Source organism: Bos taurus, chromosome 18 (assembly GCF_002263795.3).
Source record: "Bos taurus isolate L1 Dominette 01449 registration number 42190680 breed Hereford chromosome 18, ARS-UCD2.0, whole genome shotgun sequence".
In the NCBI taxonomy this organism is placed as follows: Eukaryota; Metazoa; Chordata; class Mammalia; order Artiodactyla; family Bovidae; genus Bos; species Bos taurus.
Genome location: NC_037345.1, coordinates 12,947,034 through 12,969,086, shown reverse-complemented (window position 1 = coordinate 12,969,086; position 22,053 = coordinate 12,947,034). Strand labels below are relative to the sequence as shown.

The 22,053-nt window shown below is 51.8% G+C and overlaps 1 protein-coding gene and 1 long non-coding RNA gene across 4 annotated transcripts in view; one reads left to right on the top strand and one right to left on the bottom strand.

Annotated features, from left to right (window-relative positions):
* Nucleotides 1-815: 815 nt before the first annotated feature.
* On the bottom strand, nucleotides 816-3,985 carry LOC100848507 (uncharacterized). The gene is made up of 2 exons (XR_139556.6): nucleotides 3,696-3,985; nucleotides 816-2,219 (listed from the first exon to the last, which is right to left on the bottom strand). It is a non-coding gene; the product is annotated as an uncharacterized lncRNA (long non-coding RNA).
* A 315-nt stretch (nucleotides 3,986-4,300) lies between these two features.
* The window catches only part of FBXO31 (F-box protein 31), a 36,741-nt gene continuing 18,988 nt past the window's right edge, over nucleotides 4,301-22,053 (top strand). The window contains exons 1-3 of one of the 3 annotated variants that reach the window (XM_002694853.6): nucleotides 4,301-4,662; nucleotides 14,827-14,898; nucleotides 18,406-18,492. In XM_002694853.6, the coding sequence (XP_002694899.4) occupies nucleotides 4,314-4,662; nucleotides 14,827-14,898; nucleotides 18,406-18,492 (508 nt within the window). In that variant the 5' untranslated portion in view covers nucleotides 4,301-4,313. The remainder of the gene's footprint in view (nucleotides 4,663-14,826; nucleotides 14,899-18,405; nucleotides 18,493-22,053) is intronic. The other 2 variants (XM_010814588.3, XM_059877386.1) reach the window with 2 other exon arrangements.

The window sequence follows — 22,053 nt, the reverse complement described above, 5'->3', positions numbered from 1 at the left end:
TGAAATAAGCCAGAGAGAGAAAGAAAAATACTGTATGATATCACTAATATGTGGAATCCAAAAAAATACAACAAACTCTAGTGAATATAACAAAAAAGAAGCAGACTTTACAAACATGGGGAACAAACACTAGTGGCTACCAGTGGAGAAAGTGAGGGAGGGGCACAAGAGGGGTGGGGAGTGGGAGGCACAAGCTTATATGTGGAATCTAAAAAATACAACAAGTGAGGCAGCTACTCACCTGAGTCTGCCTGCTCTCCCACTGTGAGCATACTTTCACTTAATAAATCCTCACTTTGCTTTCTTGGAAAAAAAATAAATTAAAACTACAACAAACTAGTGAATATAACAAAAAGATGACTCACAGATACAGAGAACTGGTGGTTACCATGGGAGGTGGCAACACAGGAGTGGGAGAGGCACAAACTTTTGGGTGTGAGATAGGCTCAAAGGTGTACTGTATTACACAGGGAATATAGCCAATATTTTGTAATAACTGCAAGAAAAAGTAACCTTTAAAATTGTATACAATTTAAAAATTTTTCCATTTAAAAAGATCTCTTCTATCTAATCTTCCCTCATTTTAGCATGAATGTATCCTCTTTGGCGTTTTTTTGTAAAGGATCCAGTTCTACATAACGGGCTGTAAAAGCTTCAAGGACACAAAGCTTTCAGGGTTCAATGTGTAATTGTTTTCTGCGATAGCCTAAGTCTTCCCCTCTGGTTCTTCTCCCCCATTATGGATTACCACAGTTCTCATGGTCATCCATTTCTTTCTGTTCTAATGGTCAGCACAAATTCAAACCTTTAACATCTTTGTGGGTTATTGTACACAGTCTTTTATTGTTCCTGCTGTCAAAAATGTAGATTTAGGTATATCTTTTAACTGAATTATACATAATTCAAATTATGAACATGGTTAACCATTCTTAAAAAGATGGAAATTTAACCAAACTATTTTGTACATTTTAATATACCCTAAAACTTTTCTAGAAGAATATTTTATTAGTAGGACCTAGTAATGAGTAGACAGATTAAAAAAAAACAAATTGAAATATACAGCAGCAAAGTGCATGCTTTATAATCTATGGATCCACGTAGAACATAGCATGTAGGTTAGTCAGGCATTCTGTAAATACTTATCACATGAGTTGACGCATTTCTGTTTGCTGAGACTTCCTAGCTTGGATGGGGATGGCAATGATCCACAAGGCTTCTTTAAATCTGTTTGGTTCACATTCCTCCCTTTGTAGCCATCTAGCCAGTTTGTTGTTCTTCACTCAGCCAACGTGTAGTCAGTACACATTTGCCTATTACGTGATGTATGCTAGCATGTCTGTCATGCAACAGAGGATACAGCTGGTGAGGCTGCTACCAGAGGAAGCACGTGTTTGTAATAAAACAAATGATGGTGCAGTAATAAAGGGACATTCCGGGAAGGGGTACCATTTGAGGACGAGGTGGAAGGGGTGACTGTTTACTGGCACAGACTGGGAAGAGGGTTTTCCTGGCAGAGGAGACAGCTTGAACAAGGGGCAGGGATGTGACAAGGCATGGTGCGTTCCCACTAAGGAACTGGGTGGCTCCCATTGAGAGATGTTTGGAGACAGGAGATGCTGCCAGACCTGGAGGTTAGGCCTGGATTGTGAAGTACTCTGTGTGATGTGATACGGAGTCAATGGGGTCATTAAATACTAATATTAAATAGGTGAGTGAAGCATGACTCTTCTTTTGTTTCTGTGTTACCACTTGCAGGAGGCGAGTTCTGATAACAGGCTAGAGGACAGTTTGAAAAAACACCCAGATACAGGGAAGGCAGTCACAAGCTGTTTTTCAATTGCCCGGAGCTGAGATAGTCAAGGTTTGAAGTCCAGAATTGTTACTTTTGTCAAAAGATGCACTTCCCTATTTATGGGATTCTGTGGACTGGGGTAGGCAGCCTCTTTTCTGCTTGGAGACCTCCTTAGGGAAGTAGTGAAGAGCCAGGACCTTGTGGAGGCTGGGCCCAGGGAACTGGTGGAGTCATTATTTTTCAATCTGAGTAGAAAGAGCAACACTGACCAGAAACACTGGAGTGGTCTGTGGATTCTTAGCTTCCATATGGGCTCTGGGCAGTTGCTCCAGCACTTCAGGGTGTTGACGTGAGTCTGGACCAGAAAGGAGTTGGGCTCATCCAGGCAGAGGTCTGCTTCCATAATCTCGTAATCACATCCTTCTCTCTGGAAATGACAGTTTCTTGTTATTAGTGCTGCTTAAGGGGAAGCCGCTGTCACAGGAAGGCTTTGTGTCACCCCTGCCCCAGGCCCCAGCTGGCTTCCCGTCTAGAACCCACAGTACCCTCCAGCACAGTAAACAAGGTAATCAGGGCACAGAAAGGTCATATAGATCTGATAGACAGAGTGCCTGAAGAACTACAGACAGAGGTTCATGACATTGTACAGGAGGCAGTGATCAAGAAAAAGAAATGCAAAAAGGCAAAATGGTTGTCTGAGGAGGCCTTACAAATAGCTGTGAAGAGAAGTGAAAAGCAAAGGAGAAAAGGAAAGATATACCCATTTCATTTGAAAAGACCCTGATGGTGGGAAAGATTGAAGGCGGGAGGAGAAGGGGGTGACAGGATGAGATGGTTGGATGGCGTCACTGACTGGATGGTCATGAATTTGAGTAAACTCCAGGAGTTGGTGATGGACAGGGAGGCCTGGTGTGCTGTAGTCCATGGGGTAGCAGAGTCAGACTGAGCAACTGAACTGAACTGAACTGAAGATCATATAGACTACCCACCTAGTGTGATTTCCCCTTTTTATTGCAATCAGGGTAGAAATAAGTGAATGTCAGTTTTTAAATAACAAAGGCACAATTTAGGGTCCGACTTGGCTTAACTAGTTCCAGGTGCTGTAAGTTTGTGTTGTTCCCCTAATCACACCTTATATGACCCTTCTGGGTCATGGGGAGGTGTGGTGGGGGTGTCCTTGTGCGCATCCTGAATTATTCTCTGAGGGGGGATCCTTGAGATGTACACTGGGGGTCCTTTGAAACTTTTGGTGGGGTTCTTGGGATCCTGCGGGGAGTTCTTCCAGGCCTTCCTGGGAGGTCCTCAGAAGAGTGTTCTCTGGGCTACCCTGGGAGGTTCTTCATGCAAGGGTGCTCAGGGGGGTTTTAGAGGTCCTGAGGGTTCTAAGAGGGCTCCTTTGGGCCTTCCTAAAGGGTCTGGGGCTGGTATCCTCTGAGCCTTCATGGGGGTCAGAAGGAGGACTCTCTTCCAGGCCTTTTTGGAGGATTCTCCAGAGGGTCCTCAGAGCCTTTCTGGAGAGTTCTTGGAATCCCCAGGGGTCTTTTTGGTGCCTTCCTGGGACGATCCTGTGCGGGTGTCCTCGGGGCTTCCCTGGATGGTTCTTTGGGGATCCTCAGGGGGATCCTTGGGGGGCTCCTTGAGGCCTTCCCGAGGGTCCTCGAGAGAGGGTGTCCTCCGGTTTCCCTGGGGGTCCTCTGGGCCTTCCCAGGGGGTTCCTTGGGGATCCTTGGGGGGAGCTCTGGAGGGGGCCTTAGGGCCTTCCCGAGGCATTCTCCGGGGGCGGGGCGGGGGGGGGGTGGCCCTCGTAGGGTCTTCAGGGTGACCTCTGGGAGAGCTCCAGTCCGGTACTCAGGAGGTGGTGAGTTCGGCCCTCACAACCGGCAGCACGCCATCTACTGCCTACCTGTCGTGTGCGCTCAGTCGGGAAGGGGCGGCCGTCGTGCGTTTGTCGGTGACATTCCTTTCCCGTGCTCTGTACTGGCGCGCGACTGGAGGCCCGCAGTCCTCAGGTGAGCGGAGGCCAGGGCCGCCTGGGACCGGTGGGGCTGCGAGGAGAGGGACCTAATGAACCCTGAAGGGCGGTCGAGGCGGGGGGCTTTTCGGCTACGCCAGCCCAAGACTTTTCGGGTCCCCTCTGGTGGGCTGGACCAAGCCCCAGACGGGGACTTCGGCAATGTACTAGAGGCGTGGCTTAGCTGTCGGGAGGGGCGGGGCCTCGAATCCCGGGGGGGTTGGGGGGGGGTGCCTTGGTTTCCCCGCCCCCCGGGGGGCGGGGCTTGGCTCTCTGAAGGGGCGTGGCGAGCAGGGCTCTCCCAGGGGTGGTGCTCGGCTCCCCCGGGGGGCGGGACTCCGCGCTCCTGGGGACTGGGCTAAAGCTCCCTGGAGGGGCGGGAATAAGGCTCCCTGGAGGGGCGTGGCGTGGAGTGGCGGGGCCGGGCTCTCCGGCCGGGCGGGCGGGGCTCGGCTCTCGGGCGGCGCGTGCGCACGGGCGGCGGCGGCGCGGCGGCCGTCAGTCGCCGGCATGGCGGTGTGCGCTCGCCTCTGCGGCGTGGGCCCCTCGCGGGGATGCCGGCGCCGCCAGCAGCGCCGGGGCCCGGCCGAGACCGCGGCGGCAGACAGCGAACCGGACACGGACCCCGAGGAGGAGCGCATCGAGGCGGGCTCGGCGGCGCTGTCCGGGGCCGGGGGCGACCGGAGCGCGGGCCCCTCGTCGCCCCCGCGATGCTCGCTGCTGGAGCTGCCGCCCGAGCTCCTGGTGGAGATCTTCGCGTCGCTGCCTGGCACCGACTTGCCCAGCCTGGCCCAGGTCTGCACCAAGTTCCGACGCATCCTGCACACTGACACCATCTGGAGGCGGCGCTGCCGGGAGGGTGAGTGCGCCGGGGCGGGGCCTGGGCCCCAGGGGGCTTGACTGGGAGGGGGTGGGGTGGGGTCCCCACGGGCTCTGGAAGGGCAGCTGCCATCGAACAGGGATCCAGGGGGGAAGGTTCCAGCCGCCGGGTGCTGATGTGACCCCAGGGGCCCTTGCCACAGATCCGGGGCGCGGGTTCCGGGCGCAGCGGAGTTCATGGGGTGCTCAGAGAGGGTTGAGGGGGTCTCCCAGCTACGGGGGCCAGGACGCCGAGGGCAGTGACGCGAGCTGGGGCTGGGTTTAGGCCGGGGAACTAGCTGACGTCTGTGACACCCTTCTCGGTCCCCAGCCCTTGGGGGCGGAGCTGACGAGATCGATGAGGGTGAACTTGAATAGTTAGGGGAGTCCGAGGGTTTGGACGGTCTCGAGGGCGAGGACCTGGTCTATGAAGCGGTGGGTTTTGAGGCGGGCATTGCTGGAGGGCGCTTATGCCCCGCTCAGGGATGCTGATGTCCGAAGTGAGGGTGGTGAATAGTTTTGTAACAAATCCCCTGAAAACAGCTTTACTTAACCCAGAACGTTGACAGATCTCTGCTGTTCACTAAACTCTAGAGTTTCGGTAAAAAGGATAGGTAAGAAGAAAAATCAAACAATGAAGGACAACAAAGGGAAGAAAGTAAAAAAATCATCAGAGATCCTTGCTGTCAAAGATAAGCCACTCTTAAAATTTTGGAAAACATCTCTCCATACGCACATGTGGAGTCATGTACACATTTTTCCGTAAATGGGACCGTATCATTTATGATTTCATAGAGGGTTCAGTATAAAAAAGCTTCATAGTGTTCCACTGCCTGTGTATGCCACAGGCTAGTCCTTTACTGTTAGACTTTTAAGCTTGCAGTTTTTCCTTGTGCCATCGAGACTGCCTTTGTGCATTTTATAGGAATTGGTGGGACTTACATATACCTTTTAGAACTTCTGAGACTATCTTCTTGGGGTATAACTTTCCAAAGTGGGGTTGTGGGCAGCAGGGAGGCTGTCCATCTTGATAACACCTTACATACTCATTGCCCAGCTGTTGGTATTTACACCCCCAGGAAGACTTCATGAGAAGGCCTGTTTCCCCAAATCCTCTCCAGAGGGAGGTCAGTCAGTTCATCATCTTTCTACCATAAAGCTCAGTGGTCAACCCTCAGGATTGGTCATCAGTGGCTAGACTCTGTTTATCTGCTCTGAGATCCTGGACATGCTGCTTCCCTGGCCCAACTGTTATTGGGAAGTGCTGAGGGTAAAATGAGATGATACAGATGAAGCCCTCACACCCTAACTGGTGATGATGCTTCACGGCCATTTTAATTTCACCTCTTTCGGAGGCAAAGAGAGTTCCACCTTTTCATTTGCTTTGTTTTGCATTTTGTACCCTTGTGAGTCCCAGATTTGTCACAGATGTTGCTTTGAGCGTTGTGAGTTTCTCCATCAGTCAGCCAAACCTGTATGGTGGTCTCCAGGGGATTGTCTCTGGGGAAACTGTAAGATGTGTAGGAACAGAGGCTAACAAGACTTCTGTGTGACCAGAAAGCTCAGAGGTGTGCCACAGAGTAAAATTAATCAGAGGTACAGCTCAGGACAGGTTCTTACAACTTCTAGTGGAAATATGAAAAGTCCTCCTGAAGATGTAGAAAGGCATGAGGGCAGATGGAGGACGACAAGCCCTTCCTTTCCTGCTCTTGTGCCTCTCAGTGCAGCTCTCTGGGGACAGCAGACACCGTGACAGCTGGGTCAAGGCCTCCTCTTCACCAAGGTGGCCTGGGCAGCTGGGAGAATTTTCCCTCTGAGAAATTAAAAAAATGAAAGACAAACATGGTAAAGCAGATGCCTTCTTAGTCATCCCCAGTAAATAACAGTTAAGTCTTCTATCATATTTGCTTTTGATTTTTCTCCTTCTTTTTTTTTTTAAAGAAAGCCTTCTAGCCAGCTCTCAAATCCCTCCAGATCAGCCTTGTCTTTCCCACCCCCAAGAAGCAGCCACGTTTGTGGGTGGCTTTTACTTGTATATACATACACCTGTAACATCCCCAACATTGTCTTATTGTGCTTTAGTTTTTTGGAAATATATCATCCGTGAGTATTATGCATCTGTCAACTTGTGTTTTTAAATTCTGTCTATGTTAATACATTTAAATCTGGTTCCAGCTTCCTGAGCACTGTGTGGTGGTTCATAATTTGGAGAGGCCGTGTGTGGTCCTTTGCTCGTTTTAATTTTTCTCACTGCACACAGTGTGATAGTGAACGAGCTCATATGTTTCCTTGGATGCAGTTAAATTTGATAATTTCTCTGAGGAATATATCCAGAACTGGTGTCACTGAGGTAGTGGGTTATGAGTTTTGTAGTTTTGCTAGAAACTGGCCAGTTATCTTGTGGGGGGGCGGTGATTTTTCACTCCAGATATTAACAGGTGTGTTTTCCTCTTTGCACATCTGTCACGAGGCGTGCACAGGCAAGACACTGAAGGTAACAGGAGTGCTCTGTGCTCATCACAGAGCTGCCTTTGTGGTCTGGGTTCGTTATGTCGTTTAATCCAGTGTCCCCTAAAGTTTTTCTGGTTTGAACCATTTGTTTCTAAAAATCTGTGCCAATCTGGGTGAGAAACAGCATCTCATTTAATTTGCAGATGGCTGATAACTCATGAAGATGCGCATTTAAAAAAATATAATTATTGGGACGCTTTGGTTTCTCTTATTTCTGTGTCCTTAATCTTTGCCCCTTTCTCCATTGTTATTTTTTTATTATTGATTTGCAAGTTTTATTTAATCTGGATCAATTTCTGTTTAATATATGCAGAACATTTTCTCATAGTCAATAGTGCTTTACTTTCAAACTTCACTTATAGTCACTTTTGCAAAAGTTACAGCATTGATCAATGTTATGTACTGGTAGCTTTCGGTTTAAGTAATGATTGTCATCCTGAGGTTATGGAGGTTGTCAACAGCCGGGTCTTCAGTTTCACTTGTTTGTTCTGGTAACTTTAACTTCCAGTTCATCTGGGTCCAACGTTGGATGGTTGGCAGTCCCATGTAGCATTAACAGGCATCCCATAGGGTTAGTGTAATTACGACTGGAGTATGTATAAGGATAGTCGTGCGTGAGACAAGTCTCATTTCTCTGAGTCCCTAAACGTCTTCCATCCTGAACTAGACATTTGGTTGTGGTGGGAGATAAGGTCAAAGTCATGTGCACAGAGGCAAAAACCAAAACGATCCCAGCCTTGGTGAGCAGGAGGTGGGTGGTCGCAGCCTACTGCAGTCCTGGCTCTGAAGCCCCAGGTCCAACCCTGACACTTGTTAGTGTTCTGGGAGGACGAGTGAGGTGTTAGTGAGTGTGCGTGTTTACCGCTCAGTGTATGTACCTTTGCTTTCTGTGTTTTGATAATCAGTTTTCCCAGAGGAGAAGACAAGCAATCTGGGGAAGAGGGTGCTGCACACCTGTGTTTTGTTTTTAAAAATTTTTTTAATTAAAATTTGTTTTCTTGCGGGCAAGACATGCGAGTCAGGGGCTCTTTTTAAAATGAGAGGATGACTTGGGGGCAGGTGGAGAGTGGTGGGGGAGGGGCCCTAGAAACTTAGAGTGAGGTGGCTGTTACAGTGCTAGTGCGAATCTCACAATTTTTCAGTGTCCTAGCAGTGGTAAATCAATAATAATAGATCAGTAGTTTTTATAGAATTTGGTTTTCTGAGCCCCCTGCCTAATGGAGCTGCTGGATTAAATAGTTTCTTTCGGCAGGTGAAAGAAAGTTGCTACTCAGAAGCCAAATATGTGCTTCTGTTTTGGGGGCAAGTACACCAAATAAGTGATATCTCCCCTCTTATGGGAAAGCAGAGCAGCTCTGGCCTGCAAGGCAGCACGGGGTCAGGAGTGAGCTGTGTTCCGCCTCTCCCCGTTTCCAACCCCTGCACCCCCCCACCCCCCAGCCGTGTTTTGATGCATCACTCCTTTGGCTCCAGGCCTCCTGCAGTTACTTGCTTGTGGGGCTATAAATAAGCCGTCATTTCTCAGAGCATAGGGCAGAAGCCAAGTCCATTCTTTGCCTTTGACCCTGACGAGGCTTTTCTTGGTTAATACTTCACCGTTTAGTTGGTGAATTCTGAAACACTGGCCATTTTTAACACGGTTCATCTCTGCGGCACTTTGTGAGGTCTACCTGAGGCTAATGCGTCTAGAAAATTCAGACTGTGATTCCAACTCAGAGCATTCAAATGATAGCAAAAGATATATTTAGAAACAAAGGAAATGCTCACACATAAAGACATAGAGACATAAAGTCAGGTTTCAACTATATAGTATATAATTTGCCCATTTCTTCTCTTGATGGTAAGTGCCTCAGTGACCCCTGGAATAATATTTGTATAATATTTTGATCAGTTGTAAGTCTAAGGTGGGCTGAAATTCCATCATAATTAGAAATATCCTTTTCCCATAATGTTTGAGTTGTATGACAGAAATAGGAAAATCAAAAGTAATATTCAGTTTTGTATTTGCATACAGAAGAAAACACTGTTTCTGTTCTGTTTAGTATGCTGACATGAAATGTGAAAAATGTGGCTTTTGATAAACATGGCTGAGCGCGGAAGGATCATCCAGGGAGGAGGTGAAGTGGGCAGGTTGTTGGCTCTGGGAATATTTTATGGTTCTCGTTAAGCAATGCCTGTTGAGCCTGCTTGTTCTGGGGGTGTGGGGTGGGTGGTAGTGTATAAACAGACTGTCCAGGTAGGAGGAGCAGCATCCCTGTCCCAGTCAGGAGAAAGAGGAAGCCAGGTTGCCTCCTGGACACACAGCAGGGTCTCAGAACTGGAGGGAAGCCCTTATCCTGTCCTGCTTTGCTCAGTGGCAGGACTACAGGCTCTTTATTTTTGGGAGTTGCATCATGTATGCTGCTCCACAGAGAAACCTAATCCTTCCAGTTAGCAGAGTAGGAGGGCTGCAGGAGACGCTTCCTCTTAGCGGACATCGCTAGCCTCAGAGCAGCAAGCTAGAAAGCGTGTCTGGCCCCCAGGAAGTGCTGAGCCAAGATTCCCCCTTGGCCATATTTAACTGGACAAACACAGGTGCCTTGCCAGGAAGAACTGCTGGGCTGTAGTCACTGTTTGCTGTGTTTACAAAGTGGTTATGTAATTCAGTTGAGGATCTTGGTTTGTCTTTCTGGCTGGAAGGAGTGTGTCTTTGGGACTTTGGAGGAACCACTGTCCTTTGAGAAGCCCAGGACTGGTCCAGGAGGTGGCTTGGGTTCTCACTCATGAGTCAGCATCCTTTGCCAGTGATGCCCTCATTGTCTGCCCCACGGTGATGGGCAGGGGAGGAACCTGGAGTAGCCCCAGCAGGCCTGCTTGCTGAATATTAGTGGGGTGTCGGGGAGTGTCTGAAATCTGAGAGGAGGTCTGGGGAGACGTGATGGCAGAGTCAGACTCTTGCTTACCCCCTGGTCTCAGGAGTGGGTGGTGAGACCCAGCAGGGGTGCCTGTAGCAGGAATAAGTGTCTAAGAATGACAGATGGGCCTCAGTGGGAGTGGGGCTCCCTTGGCCAGTGGGTGCCCATCATGGAGCTGGACAGGGTGGGCATCTTCTGGCTGGAGGGGCGAGGCTCCTGTTGGCACTGAGGCTGTTCATCTTTGCAGAGGTGGAGCTGGTTGGGAAGAAGTCTCATTGACTGTGTAGGTGGTATCAGCTGTCCTGGGGAACTGTTTGCTTAGCAGCCTGAATATTCTAAGTGTTTAATAGGAAATGCCCATGGGCTGCGTCTAGGTTTGGTTTTTACATTCGTCCATCCTGAGATGCGCTGGCTGCAAAGTGCTTTTCCAGATCTGCTACATTATTATTATTTTTTTTTTTAAAAAAGGCATTTCATGCAGTTACAGTAACAGCTAAGAAAAGTAGCAAGCTGTGGGACACATAGGAGTTTGGAACCTGTGCTCTGCTGTTGGAGGGGTGTCCTCAGAGCAGGAGACCTGAAAGCCAGTTGCCTGAAACGCCCCCACCCCAAGCCTGATGGACCCCCCCCTTCTCTACCAGCTCCCATCCCTGCCTCTGCCTCCTTTTACAGCCTCAGAAATTCCAACCATACTTTATTAAGGGTTATAATTATCCCCTAATCTAGCGCAAACAAAAATGAACTATATTTCCAATCAGTATTACCTTTTGGTTTTGTTTGGGGAACTGAGTTTACAGCAGGTGGGAGATGACCCAGCCGCATTCCCCCAGCCCCCTTCCTCCCACTGCTGCCTTCTGGGGGCCACGGCTGGGCCCCAGCCTTTCTTCTGCCTTTGCCTTGCCTGGCAGTGCAGTGGCCTCCGCACCAGACCCCCTACCTGTGCCTCCAGGTGTGTCTCTGCCGGCTCCACCCACAGGTCGCCCCATCTGGGCGCTTTGCTGCCTGAGCCTGTCAGTGCTCCTGCATTGCCCTGGACCCCCACCCCCGTCTCTGGAACAGCAGGATGACCTGCTGTTCCCACTCTCATCCCGTGTGCCCCTCGCTTGCGTCAGAGTTGGTCCTGGCTCTGTGGCCATCCAGCGTGGCAGAGCCCTCCTGAGTAGCCTTTATTGGAGCATGGGGCTGAGTGCCCTGTAACTGCAGACTCCAGGACTGGTGCAGCCCATAGACGGATGTCACTAACTTTGTCACCTTCGATTGTGACACAGAGTGCCTGCACGTCCTAGCCACGGCAGGCACAGGCACCAGCTCCGTTCACCTCCGTTTTTTCTTCCAGGGTCTTGGGAAGTAGCATGTGACCCTTGGGTCCTGTAGAGGCGAGAGAGTGGAAAAGAGAGGAGAAAACTCTTACCCGTCCCCACCCGTGGAGACAGAAAAGACCTCCTGCACATTAAGAAACACGTCTGTGGTTGGGGGCTTGGGTAAAACCTGGGCAGCAAGGGACCTCACTGGACGGGAAGTGAATGAGGAGGGCCGGGAGCCCCTGGCAGTCGGGTCACAGGAGGATGCAGCTTCAGTGTTGACTCAGCCCAGATTCCTGGCCTGTTTTTCCCTCTTGGTGAAACATGCATTAAATAGCTTTTCGGAAATTTCCTGATTGGAATATTTGGAAGTGGCAATTTAAATTTTTTTTTAATTGTGGTAACATATACACAAAGTGAAATGTACCACTTTGACCTTTTTGAAGTGGGCAGTTCAGCGGCATTACCTGCATTCACGTGGCTGTGCAGCTATCACCAGAACTATGGCCAGAACTTTTCCATCTTCCCCAGCGGCTGCTCAGTCCCCATGACACAGTAACACCCCGTTTCCCCTACGCCAGTGCCTGGCACCCTCCATTTCTACCTTCTGTCTCTATGAATCGGGCCGCTCTGGGGACTTCGTATCAGTGGGACCATACAATGCTGCCCTTTTGCGATGGGCTCATCTCACTCAGCACAGCGTCCTTAAGGTTCAGCCAGGCTGTGTCAGGTGTCTGCCTCTCTTCCTTTTTAAGGCTGAGTAATATCCCACTGTGAGAATGGACCTTTTTTGCTTATCCGTCATCTGTCAATGGACACTGGGGTTGCCCCCACTTCTTGGTTATTGTGAACCATGCTGCTGTAAGCAAAGGTGAACACACATCTCTGAGTCTACTTTCATCTCTTTTGAGAATGTACTAGAAATAGGGTAATAGCTGGATTCTATGTTTAATTTAAATTTCCTCAAGTCTAGCTTAGCCAGCCATTTTTCTCCCCCTTCCCAAACTATTTTTTTTTTTAGACTGTGTTGCTGGTTTTAGAGTAGACACTTTCAAAAAAGACTTTCACAAGCTGCCTGATGTACTAGTTTAGCAAGGAAACTTTTTGAATTGCTGGCAATTAGAAAGCAGCTGTGGGCAGCATGGTTTGGTGTGCTAACTGTAACCATCTTGGGCAGGAGGATGAGTTTTTCTGGGAGGGAGGCTCGGTGATGGTGTAGGTTCACTGGCCTTACTGCTACTTTATGGCATTTCCCCAGTGACTTATGGAAAGGTTTATAGAACAGTCAGAGGAGGTGGAATCGTTCCTAGCCACAACTTTAAAAAAAAACAGCCTTTCCCATCACGTGGAAAATACCGAACATTTCTTGCAGGAACATTTGGGTCAGAATGACATTGTTCTGCTTTGGTGAATGTATTATCTTTGGGGAACGTTGAGGAAAACCCACTGAGTGTTGCCATATTTATTAGCACTGTGTCATACCTTTGCTTTCCTTCCGATTGTCGGTGGCCTTTTCTGTGGTTGGTTTGTCTGCTCATGCAGGTTCATCTCCTGGATGATATTAACAGGGCCTTTTCTCGACGCGTTGTGCAGAGAGATTCACCGTGTTTCAGTCATCCAAAGTTTGAGCCGTCGCTGGGAGGCAGTGTGTTGTTTGTCTCAGGTTGGACGATTGCTGGACTCAGGAAAACCACAGATCAGGTTGCCCGCCTTCAGCGACTCGGCCCCGGGAGGTGCATGCGGGGTGGCACCGATGCCTCTGCGAGATACAGGCTTCCAGAGCACATGTGGGTGCATCTCTGGTCTGTGCCCTGAATCTGACCAGCAGTGTCCGTGTGTATCACAAAAGTGCAGCGGGAATTTGCCGTATGGCTAAGAAACTCAAACAGGGGCTCTGTATCAACCTAGAGGAGTGAGATTGGGAGGGAGATGGGAGGGAAGTTCAAAAGGGAGAGGGTATATGTATACCTATGACTGATTCAGGTTGGGGTTTGACAGAAAACAACAAAATTCTGTAAAGCAGTTATCCTTCAATAAAAAAATAAATTAGAAGAATAAATGAGAGAATAAATTAAAAAAAAAAGTGCACAGTTTGGAGGAGAAGGCTCCCACCCCCTGCCCCCTAGTGGGCTCCCAAACCATCATGTCCATCGTGTCTGTGAGGCAGTAAGAGGCAGGTCTTGTTGACCATGTGCCCTAGTTGCTGCTGGAACCGAGGGGGAGGAGCTGTCCTTTCAGAACCACACAGCAGGTCTTGTGTGGTGACAGTTTTTGAGTACGCCGTCATTGGTGCAAGGGAAGGACACTGTTTATGGGGATCACCCAAGGTGGTGACAGCCCCGTGGTGGTCAAGCGGCCGCCTGACCGTGGTGGGAGCTCATGAAGGCCGTCTGGTGTGGGGCCGAGCTCTTCTCAAGAGTGTGGGCAGACCCACTCCAGCTCGACCTCCAGCCAGGGTGGAAGTGGCCTATCCAGCTGGTCCCCCACGTGGTCTGAGAGGGTTTGGGGCCTCTTGGTTGCTGGTGGCTCATGTGACATGCAGGTGTCACCCCTGCCCCAGGTCACACACAGCATGTTTCACTATCGAGTTCCTTTCAAGTTCTTGCGACTTGCATGATTCTCCAGAGTGGAGTCCACATTCTTCTTGGCAGGAGGGTAGCATGTGTGCTTTTGTGTGATCACGAGGCAGGCCATGGGCTGTTCGTCAGCAGGGGAGGCAGGGAGACAGGCCTGGTCTCAGGGAGGTTGCCAGGTGGTGACCGCCTTGCCCCAAGCGGTTGCTTCACTGTCTGCATCTTGAGCTTGGCTTGGACACTGTCACAGTCCTCGCAGCCACAGAAGCATTGGGTTGACGTCAGGCGTTCCACTGGAAAGACCAGGCCTTGGCAGGGGGAACGGTGTGACGAGGTGGACAGCCCTTTGCTGGCCTTCTGCAAGGACTGCTGAGTCACCAGCCTCTCTGAGCCTGGGGCCCCTGCCTGAGGTGGGGCAGAGCGCTGTCGTGGAGGTGGTATAGGGTTTTGCTTCAAGGCTACCCTGTGCAGCCCCAGCTGTGTCTTCACTTCAGAGTCAGTAGCCGCACCGGGGTCTGGGGCCTTTGTGGAACCCTGATACCAGTGATGGTCTTATTTCCATGGGAACACACAGCATTCACTGTGTTCATGAGCTGGTTGTCTGGTTGTGGGTTTGAGCGATTAGGTTTCCAGAGCTTATCAGAATAGACAATGCAGATTGCTGTTTCATTCAGAGTGGTGTCATCTAAAAATAGAACAGTGGCTTCACTGGTGAGTGAGGTGTTGACTGAGTGTGGAGAAGGCCTGTAAAACCTCCGCAGAGGGAGAAGGGTCAGGCTCGGAGCACACGGCCAAGGCTGAGGCATGAGCCCCTCCCCTAGTCTTTCTATTGCTGCTGCTTTCTGATTTCTTGACTGTAATTCCCAGCAAACGTTTCTTGTTACAGAGTACGGCGTTTGTGAAAACTTGCGGAAGCTGGAGATCACGGGCGTGTCTTGTCGAGATGTCTATGCCAAGCGTAAGTTACTCTGTTGTCATCTTCCGCTGACTGGTTCCAGAGGCGGACCCTCACTGAGCAGCAACCACGTAAAGTAAAAGTCCACGGCCCTCAGCCCACGGGCCAGTTCTCAGATGCCCCCTTAAAGTCAGAGGTGACGCCATGGAGCCAGCACAGGCGTGACGGCACTAAGCAGGCAGGGGGCTCTCTTCTCCCCATTTCTGGCCAAAGCATGACTCTGACTTTGCAGCACAAGTGCATCAGGTGTCGTTTATCTGGGAGACGTGGCTGCCCTGAAAACAGCTCCGGGGGCTCAGAGGCGCCCCTGTCTGGGTCCTGGCCTGCAGCCTGGCTGGGGATGTGGCAGCAGGGGTGACCGTGATGTGTGACAGCAGCCGGGCCCCTCCTCCTCCCCGAGCCCTGCCCTTCCTGGGCTCGCTTCCTGCAGCAGTGGTGAGCCTCCAGTCCCTGCCCCTCCCCCCATTTCTTGTCCCCACCCCTGTGCCTTCCAGAGTTGCCAGCAATGCTCCCTGATGCCCAGAGCCCCTGCCCCAAGCATCTCTCCTCTGGCCCTCCCTCAGGTGTGAGGCTGTTGGCACTGATGCCACCCAGGGTCCCGCAGGGGCATCCTGCCTCTCCCCACCTGGGCTGGGGTGTGATGCGCTGTTAACCCTCGGGGCTGGGTTGTAAAAGACGGTGTAAGAAAGACCTTTGGCCTAAGGGAGACCTGCTGAATTCTCTGGAAAGGACGTTAATTGTTCATCTTAAAAGCATCTTGGTAGATTTTGGGTTTCACCTTCTTTTGCACTTTGTACCAGTTCTGCAGAACACTCAGACCAGGTGGTGCTTCTCCCTGAGCAGCTTCCTAGGAAGCCAGGGCTGGGGTCCTCTGTGGGAACACCTGTGATTCAGAATGGGGGGCTTCCCGGTGGGCCAGCCCCTCCTCACGTCGCCCACACCCCCTGCACAAGCAGAGAGTGGGGAGGCAGGCCGTGGGCCACAGTTGGCCCCTGAATCCAGGCTGATTTCCTCATCCCCTCAGACTTCTCTCCATCTCAATCCCGTGGCCACTTGGGGGGTGTTAGATTGGGCAGGTGTTCCTGGGTTAGTTTGCTCACGAGTTGGGAAATCTCCTGTCAGTCTCTGGGTTTCCGTGGATCTTCCTCTGAGGAGCCCAGCCACTTGGACATGGGCAGTTCTTGGTGTTGGTGCTTGACTGTACCTTCAAGGTGGCCACGTCCCCGCTACCCACCGCCCCCGCTCCCACCAGAGCCCTACGTGTCCTGGCCCTACTTCTACCTCCCATTACCACAGTTCCTCACTTGCCAGGGGCCTGGGCTGCATCCTTGCCCACCATAGCCACCATCCCTGCCCTACCCCCACCCGGACCTGTCCTTGGTCCTGGACTTCCACCTTCCCCCCACCCCTGTCCTTGGGCCTGGTCCCCACCCCTCCCTGCACCCTCTCCCTGTGCTTGGTCCTGGTCCCCACCGCTTCCTGCACCCTGTACCTGTCCTTGGTCCTGGTCCTCCCCTCCCCCACCCCACCCCTGTCCTTAGTCCTGGTCCTCCCCTCCCCCACCCCACCACTGTCCTTGGTCCTGGTCCTCCCCTCCCCCCACCCCACCACTGTCCTTAGTCCTGGTCCTCCCCTCCCCCACCCCACCCCTGTCCTTGGTCCTGGCCCTCCCCTCCCCCACCCCACCCCTGTTCTTAGTCCTGGTCCTCCCCTCCCCCCACCCCACCACTGTCCTTGGTCCTGGTCCCGGTCCCCACCCCTCCCTGCACCCTGTACCTGTCCTTGGTCCTGGCCCTCCCCTCCCCCACCCCACCCCTGTCCTTAGTCCTGGTCCTCCCCTCCCCCACCCCACCACTGTCCTTGGTCCTGGTCCCGGTCCCCACCCCTCCCTGCACCCTGGCCCTGTCCTTGGTCCTGGTCCCCACCCCTGCCTGCACCCTGTCCCTGTCCTGGGTCCTGGACCCAGTGCTGGTCTGCACAGGCTTTCCCGCTCCACCTTCCCTGTCCACGTTCGCACTTTGGTTTTCTTTCTGACCTCTGCTCCATGTCCCACTCCCCAAGAAGACGTGTCTCCAGGGGACGTGGATCTGGGGGCCCTAGTGGTCACTCCTGGGAAAGTATAGTTTCTTCCGGTCCTCTGGTCTCAGGGGCGAGAACAATGCTCCTTTGATCCTGCAAAGCCCAGAGTTCCAGGGGTGGAGAGCTGGTTGTGTACCCTCTCCTCCTGCCCTCTGTCCTGGGGGTGTCCCCAGGGCCCCACTCCACCCTCGGCTCCAGCGTTGCTCCCCCAGAGTTGGAGTCTTAAGTCCGGGGAGTTCAGGAGGCCACCCTCGCTGTGGGCATCAGTATCTGTCTGAACCACACTGGCCGCAGTAGCCTTTGTCAGCACAGAAACGAGAGGCTTCCTGGCTTTGGGGAATGGTCAGCTGTTTCCTTGAGGGTCTAATATGACAAGTTCTTATCATCGGGCCACTTGAGTTTGTTAGGCCATTTGATGATATCATGTGAAAGTGACTTGAGTTCCCTGTAAGAGCTGTAAGTCCTGAAATAGTCCTGGAGGGAGGCTTATACCTGCCTGGTGGTGGGGCTGAAGTGCCTGGGGGAGAGCATGCGTGAGAAATTAAGGCCCCCACAGAGCTCATCTCAGCTGTGGGCAAAGGGGCTGGGGGCAGCTGTCCTGTGGAGGAGATGTCTGGGCACAGTGAGTGGGCAGGTGAGCAGTAGAGAGGGGCAGTCCAGCAAGAGGGGACAGGGCCATGGCGAGGTCACAGGCAAAGCAGGACATCTGGAGAGGTCATAACTGCTGGCTCTCAACCCCTTGAAAGTGGTTGCCAAGTGCAGAGGATGATTCGCAGTCTGTTAACCGGTATCCCAGAGTGTCTGATCTGCCTTGGCCAGCGTGAGCTTCAGCTTCTATCCTCACATCCCCGGAACCGTGTTTCTCTGAGTTTGCTCTGAGGGCCTCGTCCTTAGCTTCCGGAAGAGGTGGTGAAAGAAAGTCACCCCTCTCCTCCTTAGATAGTGGACCCAGCTGCCTTGATTCAGGAGCAAGGGGTCTGACTGAGTTCTGGGGCTGGCAAGTACTGTCCTTCAGCACAAACAGCATGGTCAAATGCAACAGGTGAAGGACATGCCAGGTATGCACCGGGCAAGCCGGGGATCCTAGCTGGGGTACAGGGCTCCCTACACGGTCACCCCAATATCTGTGAGTGTGACCTCTGCCTTCCCTGCTCAGCAAGCCTGGTGATCATGGTGGGTGATGGAGAGAGAGCCTGGGGTTGGGGGAGTCCCGAGTGGGCCTGCCGTGGGGAGTTCCCAGCATGGATTGCTGACTGGCAGCAACGCCTGTCACCACAATTCCTTCTGGCCGGGCCTGCCACCATGGCGAGTGCCCCTGCAGGTTCCAGGGGTCAAGGATGTAAGGGAAGCGTGTGACGTGGGTGAGCAAGTGGCAAGTCCTGTCGAGAAGGCGGAAGCCCCCTCAGTCCCTTGCCTGCTGTGTCTGTTCAGGTATAAACCCACGCGTGAAGTCGGGACGTTTCATGAGAATTCTGCCCGATTACGAGCACATGAAGTACAGAGATGTGTACACCTGCCGTACGTACCCCCACCCTCAACCCCACCCTGGCTTCCGCTTCTGTGGCGAGCACCGCCGAGATGCTGCCGGCAGGGCCTGTCACCCAGGCTCTGGTCCCAGCAGCGGGCTGACCTCCTTGGCTTTTGCTGGTTTTCACCTCCTGAGTGGTGGCCCCGGGGCAGTTATACAAATGGGCAGGGTTTCTGCAGCCGCTTTGGGTTTGGGGTTGTAGCAAGCACGAGCATGTGTTGCTGTGCATTTTAACATTTATCGCTTCTTGAGACATAGGAGCCTTAAAACCTACCTCTTCTGAGATGAAATGTGAGTGTTCACATCTAGGCTTTGTAGTCATCATGTGTTAACAGTAGACGTCAATGTAAAAAGTTTACACACACAACAAAAGTACGTAGAAACAGTGGGTGTTTCCTCCTTTGATGGGCATCACTTGAGCTCTAGACATTTTCCTAGGCCGTGTTCCACAGGGGACGAATGCTGTCTCTCTTTGTATTGGGTTGAGCCAGGATGCACTGGAAGCTGTTTTCACGTTTTCGAGAAGCACAGGCAGCCCTCTCCTGCTCTTTTCCCCACCCCTTTGGGTGTCCAGGGGCCAGCATCGTCTGCATTGAGCAGACCCGCTTCTGAGTCTTAGAAGAGCATAGTTTCCAACAAAATCTGCTTAGAACAGAGAGAACAGAGTCATTGGTGGAATTTTTCCTAACCCCCACCAGACTCCATGTAGCTGCCGTGTGCTGGGCAGTCCTGTTTTACTCAGGGGTCATCCCGAAGTCTGGGCAGGGCTGCCTGGGTGTGGGCAGTGTGCTCTGGGGCACTTTCTGGGCATTGTGCACTTATAAAGCCACCTCGTGTGTCACCCAGGCCCAGGGGACTGGTGTGGGAGCAGTCACCACACACCCGGGCTGGGCTGGCTGGCTGAAGATGTGAGTCCTGTTCCTTTTCTGGCCCTCTTGGGAGTGGGCTCTCTGGAACACTCTGTCCTGGGCTGTGCTATCCCCCCCCATGCCCAGCAGTCAGTGAGCCAGGCGCCATCTCCAGCCCCATGGGACAGATGGTGACATTTCGGGTATCAATGAGAACAGCGGATCGATGGCACTGGCTGTGCTGAGGGGAACCAGGTGTCGTGGGCTTTTAGGCACAAACAGACCAGCAGCTTAGAGGTTATCATGTCACAGGGCTGTCACAGGCTTCTTCCAGGACTTACACCGTCAGGCTGATGTGGAATTCCAACACGCCTCTGGGGGTGACCGGGACCAGGAAGTGCCTCAGGTTGTTTTGAGAGGTGTCCTTCTCTGTGCCCAGAGGGTGGAGAGAAGCTTCCTGCAGTGATGAGGATGAGTCCTGAGTCCCGATGGTTGACCACGCTTCTGGGAGACCGCATCTCGAACTGATGTGGACCAGAGCCGCATGCGTGCTGTCCCCATTGCTTGTAGCTGACGCTGCCTTGAGGACCTGCTTTAGTGGGGGATTGCTGGCGCCTCGAGCTGTGAGTGTAGTTATAAAAGCACAGCGGGACACCTGGACGATCTAGAACACAGTGACAATAACCAGTTGTCAGCCTTGGTTGCCTTTCTCTGAGAACTGGTCTGTTATTTTAGATGGTCTACAAGAATATCAGGGAAGAATTAGCATGCGTGAAAAAAAGAAAAATCAATTTCAACTGAGCTTGAGCTTCTGTATGCCCAGGTTGTTGTTCCAGGTTCCAGTGTCCTAAGGTGTCCCAACTGAGGGCTTCTTGGTATTCGTGCTCTGATGCTCTCCCGAGCTCCAGAGACGTCTGCTGTGATGACTGGCTTGTGAGGAGCGAGGCTCTGGGCTCTTCCTTGTCCACTTGTGCTCTGTCTGGAGCCATGGGACCTCAGGTCCCCAGGTCCCCTGAAGTCTTCTGGGCCTCATTCCCTTGGACCTGAGAGACACAGTCTCTCTGAAGCCTTGTGGCCCAGATCCGCTGCTCCTAGGGGTGGTGTGTGTGTGTAGCTAACTGACAGTCTTGACAATCCGTGTCTGTAGGATGTTGGGATTGTACCGGGGCTGTGTGTGTTGCCTTTATGATGAATCTAGCACATGTCTGTGTGTGTGAATCGATGGTGCACTTTGAACTTAAAAATAACCTCGTGTACCTTAGGGCTCTGGGCTTTGAGGCTCAGACCCAGCATTCTGGCAGTGCTCCAGGTTGCTCGAGTAGATGTGAGGTGTTTAGTGGAACATCACCCCCATGGGTGAGGAGATGGCCAGGCCATTTTTAATCCTCAGGTATAGATGGCACAGGGTGGAGTCCTTGGAGGGGAAGTCCTCTCCAAAGCCCAGTCTGCCAAGCGGAGCAGAGAACGCATTACAGGATGGCTACGGAGAAAGGCAGGAGACCATGGGTAAGGATAAAGCAGAAGGGCCCTCCTGGAAAGGCCTGTGGGCACCAGTGGGGTGTGTGTCTGAGAGAGGAGAGCATGTGTCTGTGGGATGTTTCTCCTGACTTTGTTCCGTATATCGATTTTGTATCCTGCCGCATTATGTAATTCATTTATTCAGTCTGAGTTTTTGGTGGTGTCTTTAGGATACGGTAACATGTCATCTGCAAAATGGTGGCAGTTTTATTTCTTCCTTTTCAGCGTGAACACCTTCTATTTCTTTTTCTTGCCCGATTGCTCTGGCTTGGACTTCCAATCCTACACTGAATGACAATGGGGAGAGTGGGGATCCTTGTTTTTCAAAAGCTTTTTGCTGTTCATGTTTGATGTGCTGCTGGCTGTGGGTTTGTCACACGTGGCCTCTGTTGTGTTGAGGTACGCTCTCTCCATATCCTTTTATCATAAACGGATGTTGCATTTTGTCAAAGACCTTTTCTGCGTGTGTGGAGAGGCTCCCGTGGTTGTTAGCCTTCATTTTGTGAATGTGGTGTGTTGCATTGATTGATCTGTGGGTTTTGTGTCATCCTTGCCTCCCTGGATAAAATCCCCTTCATCGTGGTGTGCGGTCCTTTTTGGTTTGCTGACGCTTTGTTGAGGATATTTGCATCTGTGTTCAGCAGGAATATTGGCCTTTAATTTTTTTTTCTCGTGGTGTTCTTGTCTGGTTTTAGTATCAGGGTCATGCTGGCCTCACAGAGTGAGTTTGGAAGTGTTTTCTCCTCTGATTTTATTCCAGCTACCTAAAGTTTCTAGTGGGTGGCAGGAGATACTGTCAGTTGCATATAGGGTTTTCCTTTGGGCCTGAAACCTCAGTTCTGCACGACAGATGTAGTGATTCAGAAATGATGTTACGGCCTTGTGGGTGGCGGGCCGGCTGCCCCGAGTGTGGTGGGCTGTGGCAGCTGCTGGCAGGACAGCAGGGAAGAGACTGCTCAGTCTCAGCTCATGCCGAGGAGAGTTGGGTCTGTTAGGCTGGGTGTTGTCAAGTGTGTTGGAGTTTCCCACTTGGCTTGTTAAGTGGCCCTTCCCGTTGGCAGATGAGAATCGGCTGGCCCTGACTAGGACAGAGTGTTTTTCTGTTAGCTCCTGGGCTGAGAGCTTCCTTAGTCATCTTGGACCATTGTTCCTGTTTTGGTGCTGGTGGTGGGGGTGACCTGAGAG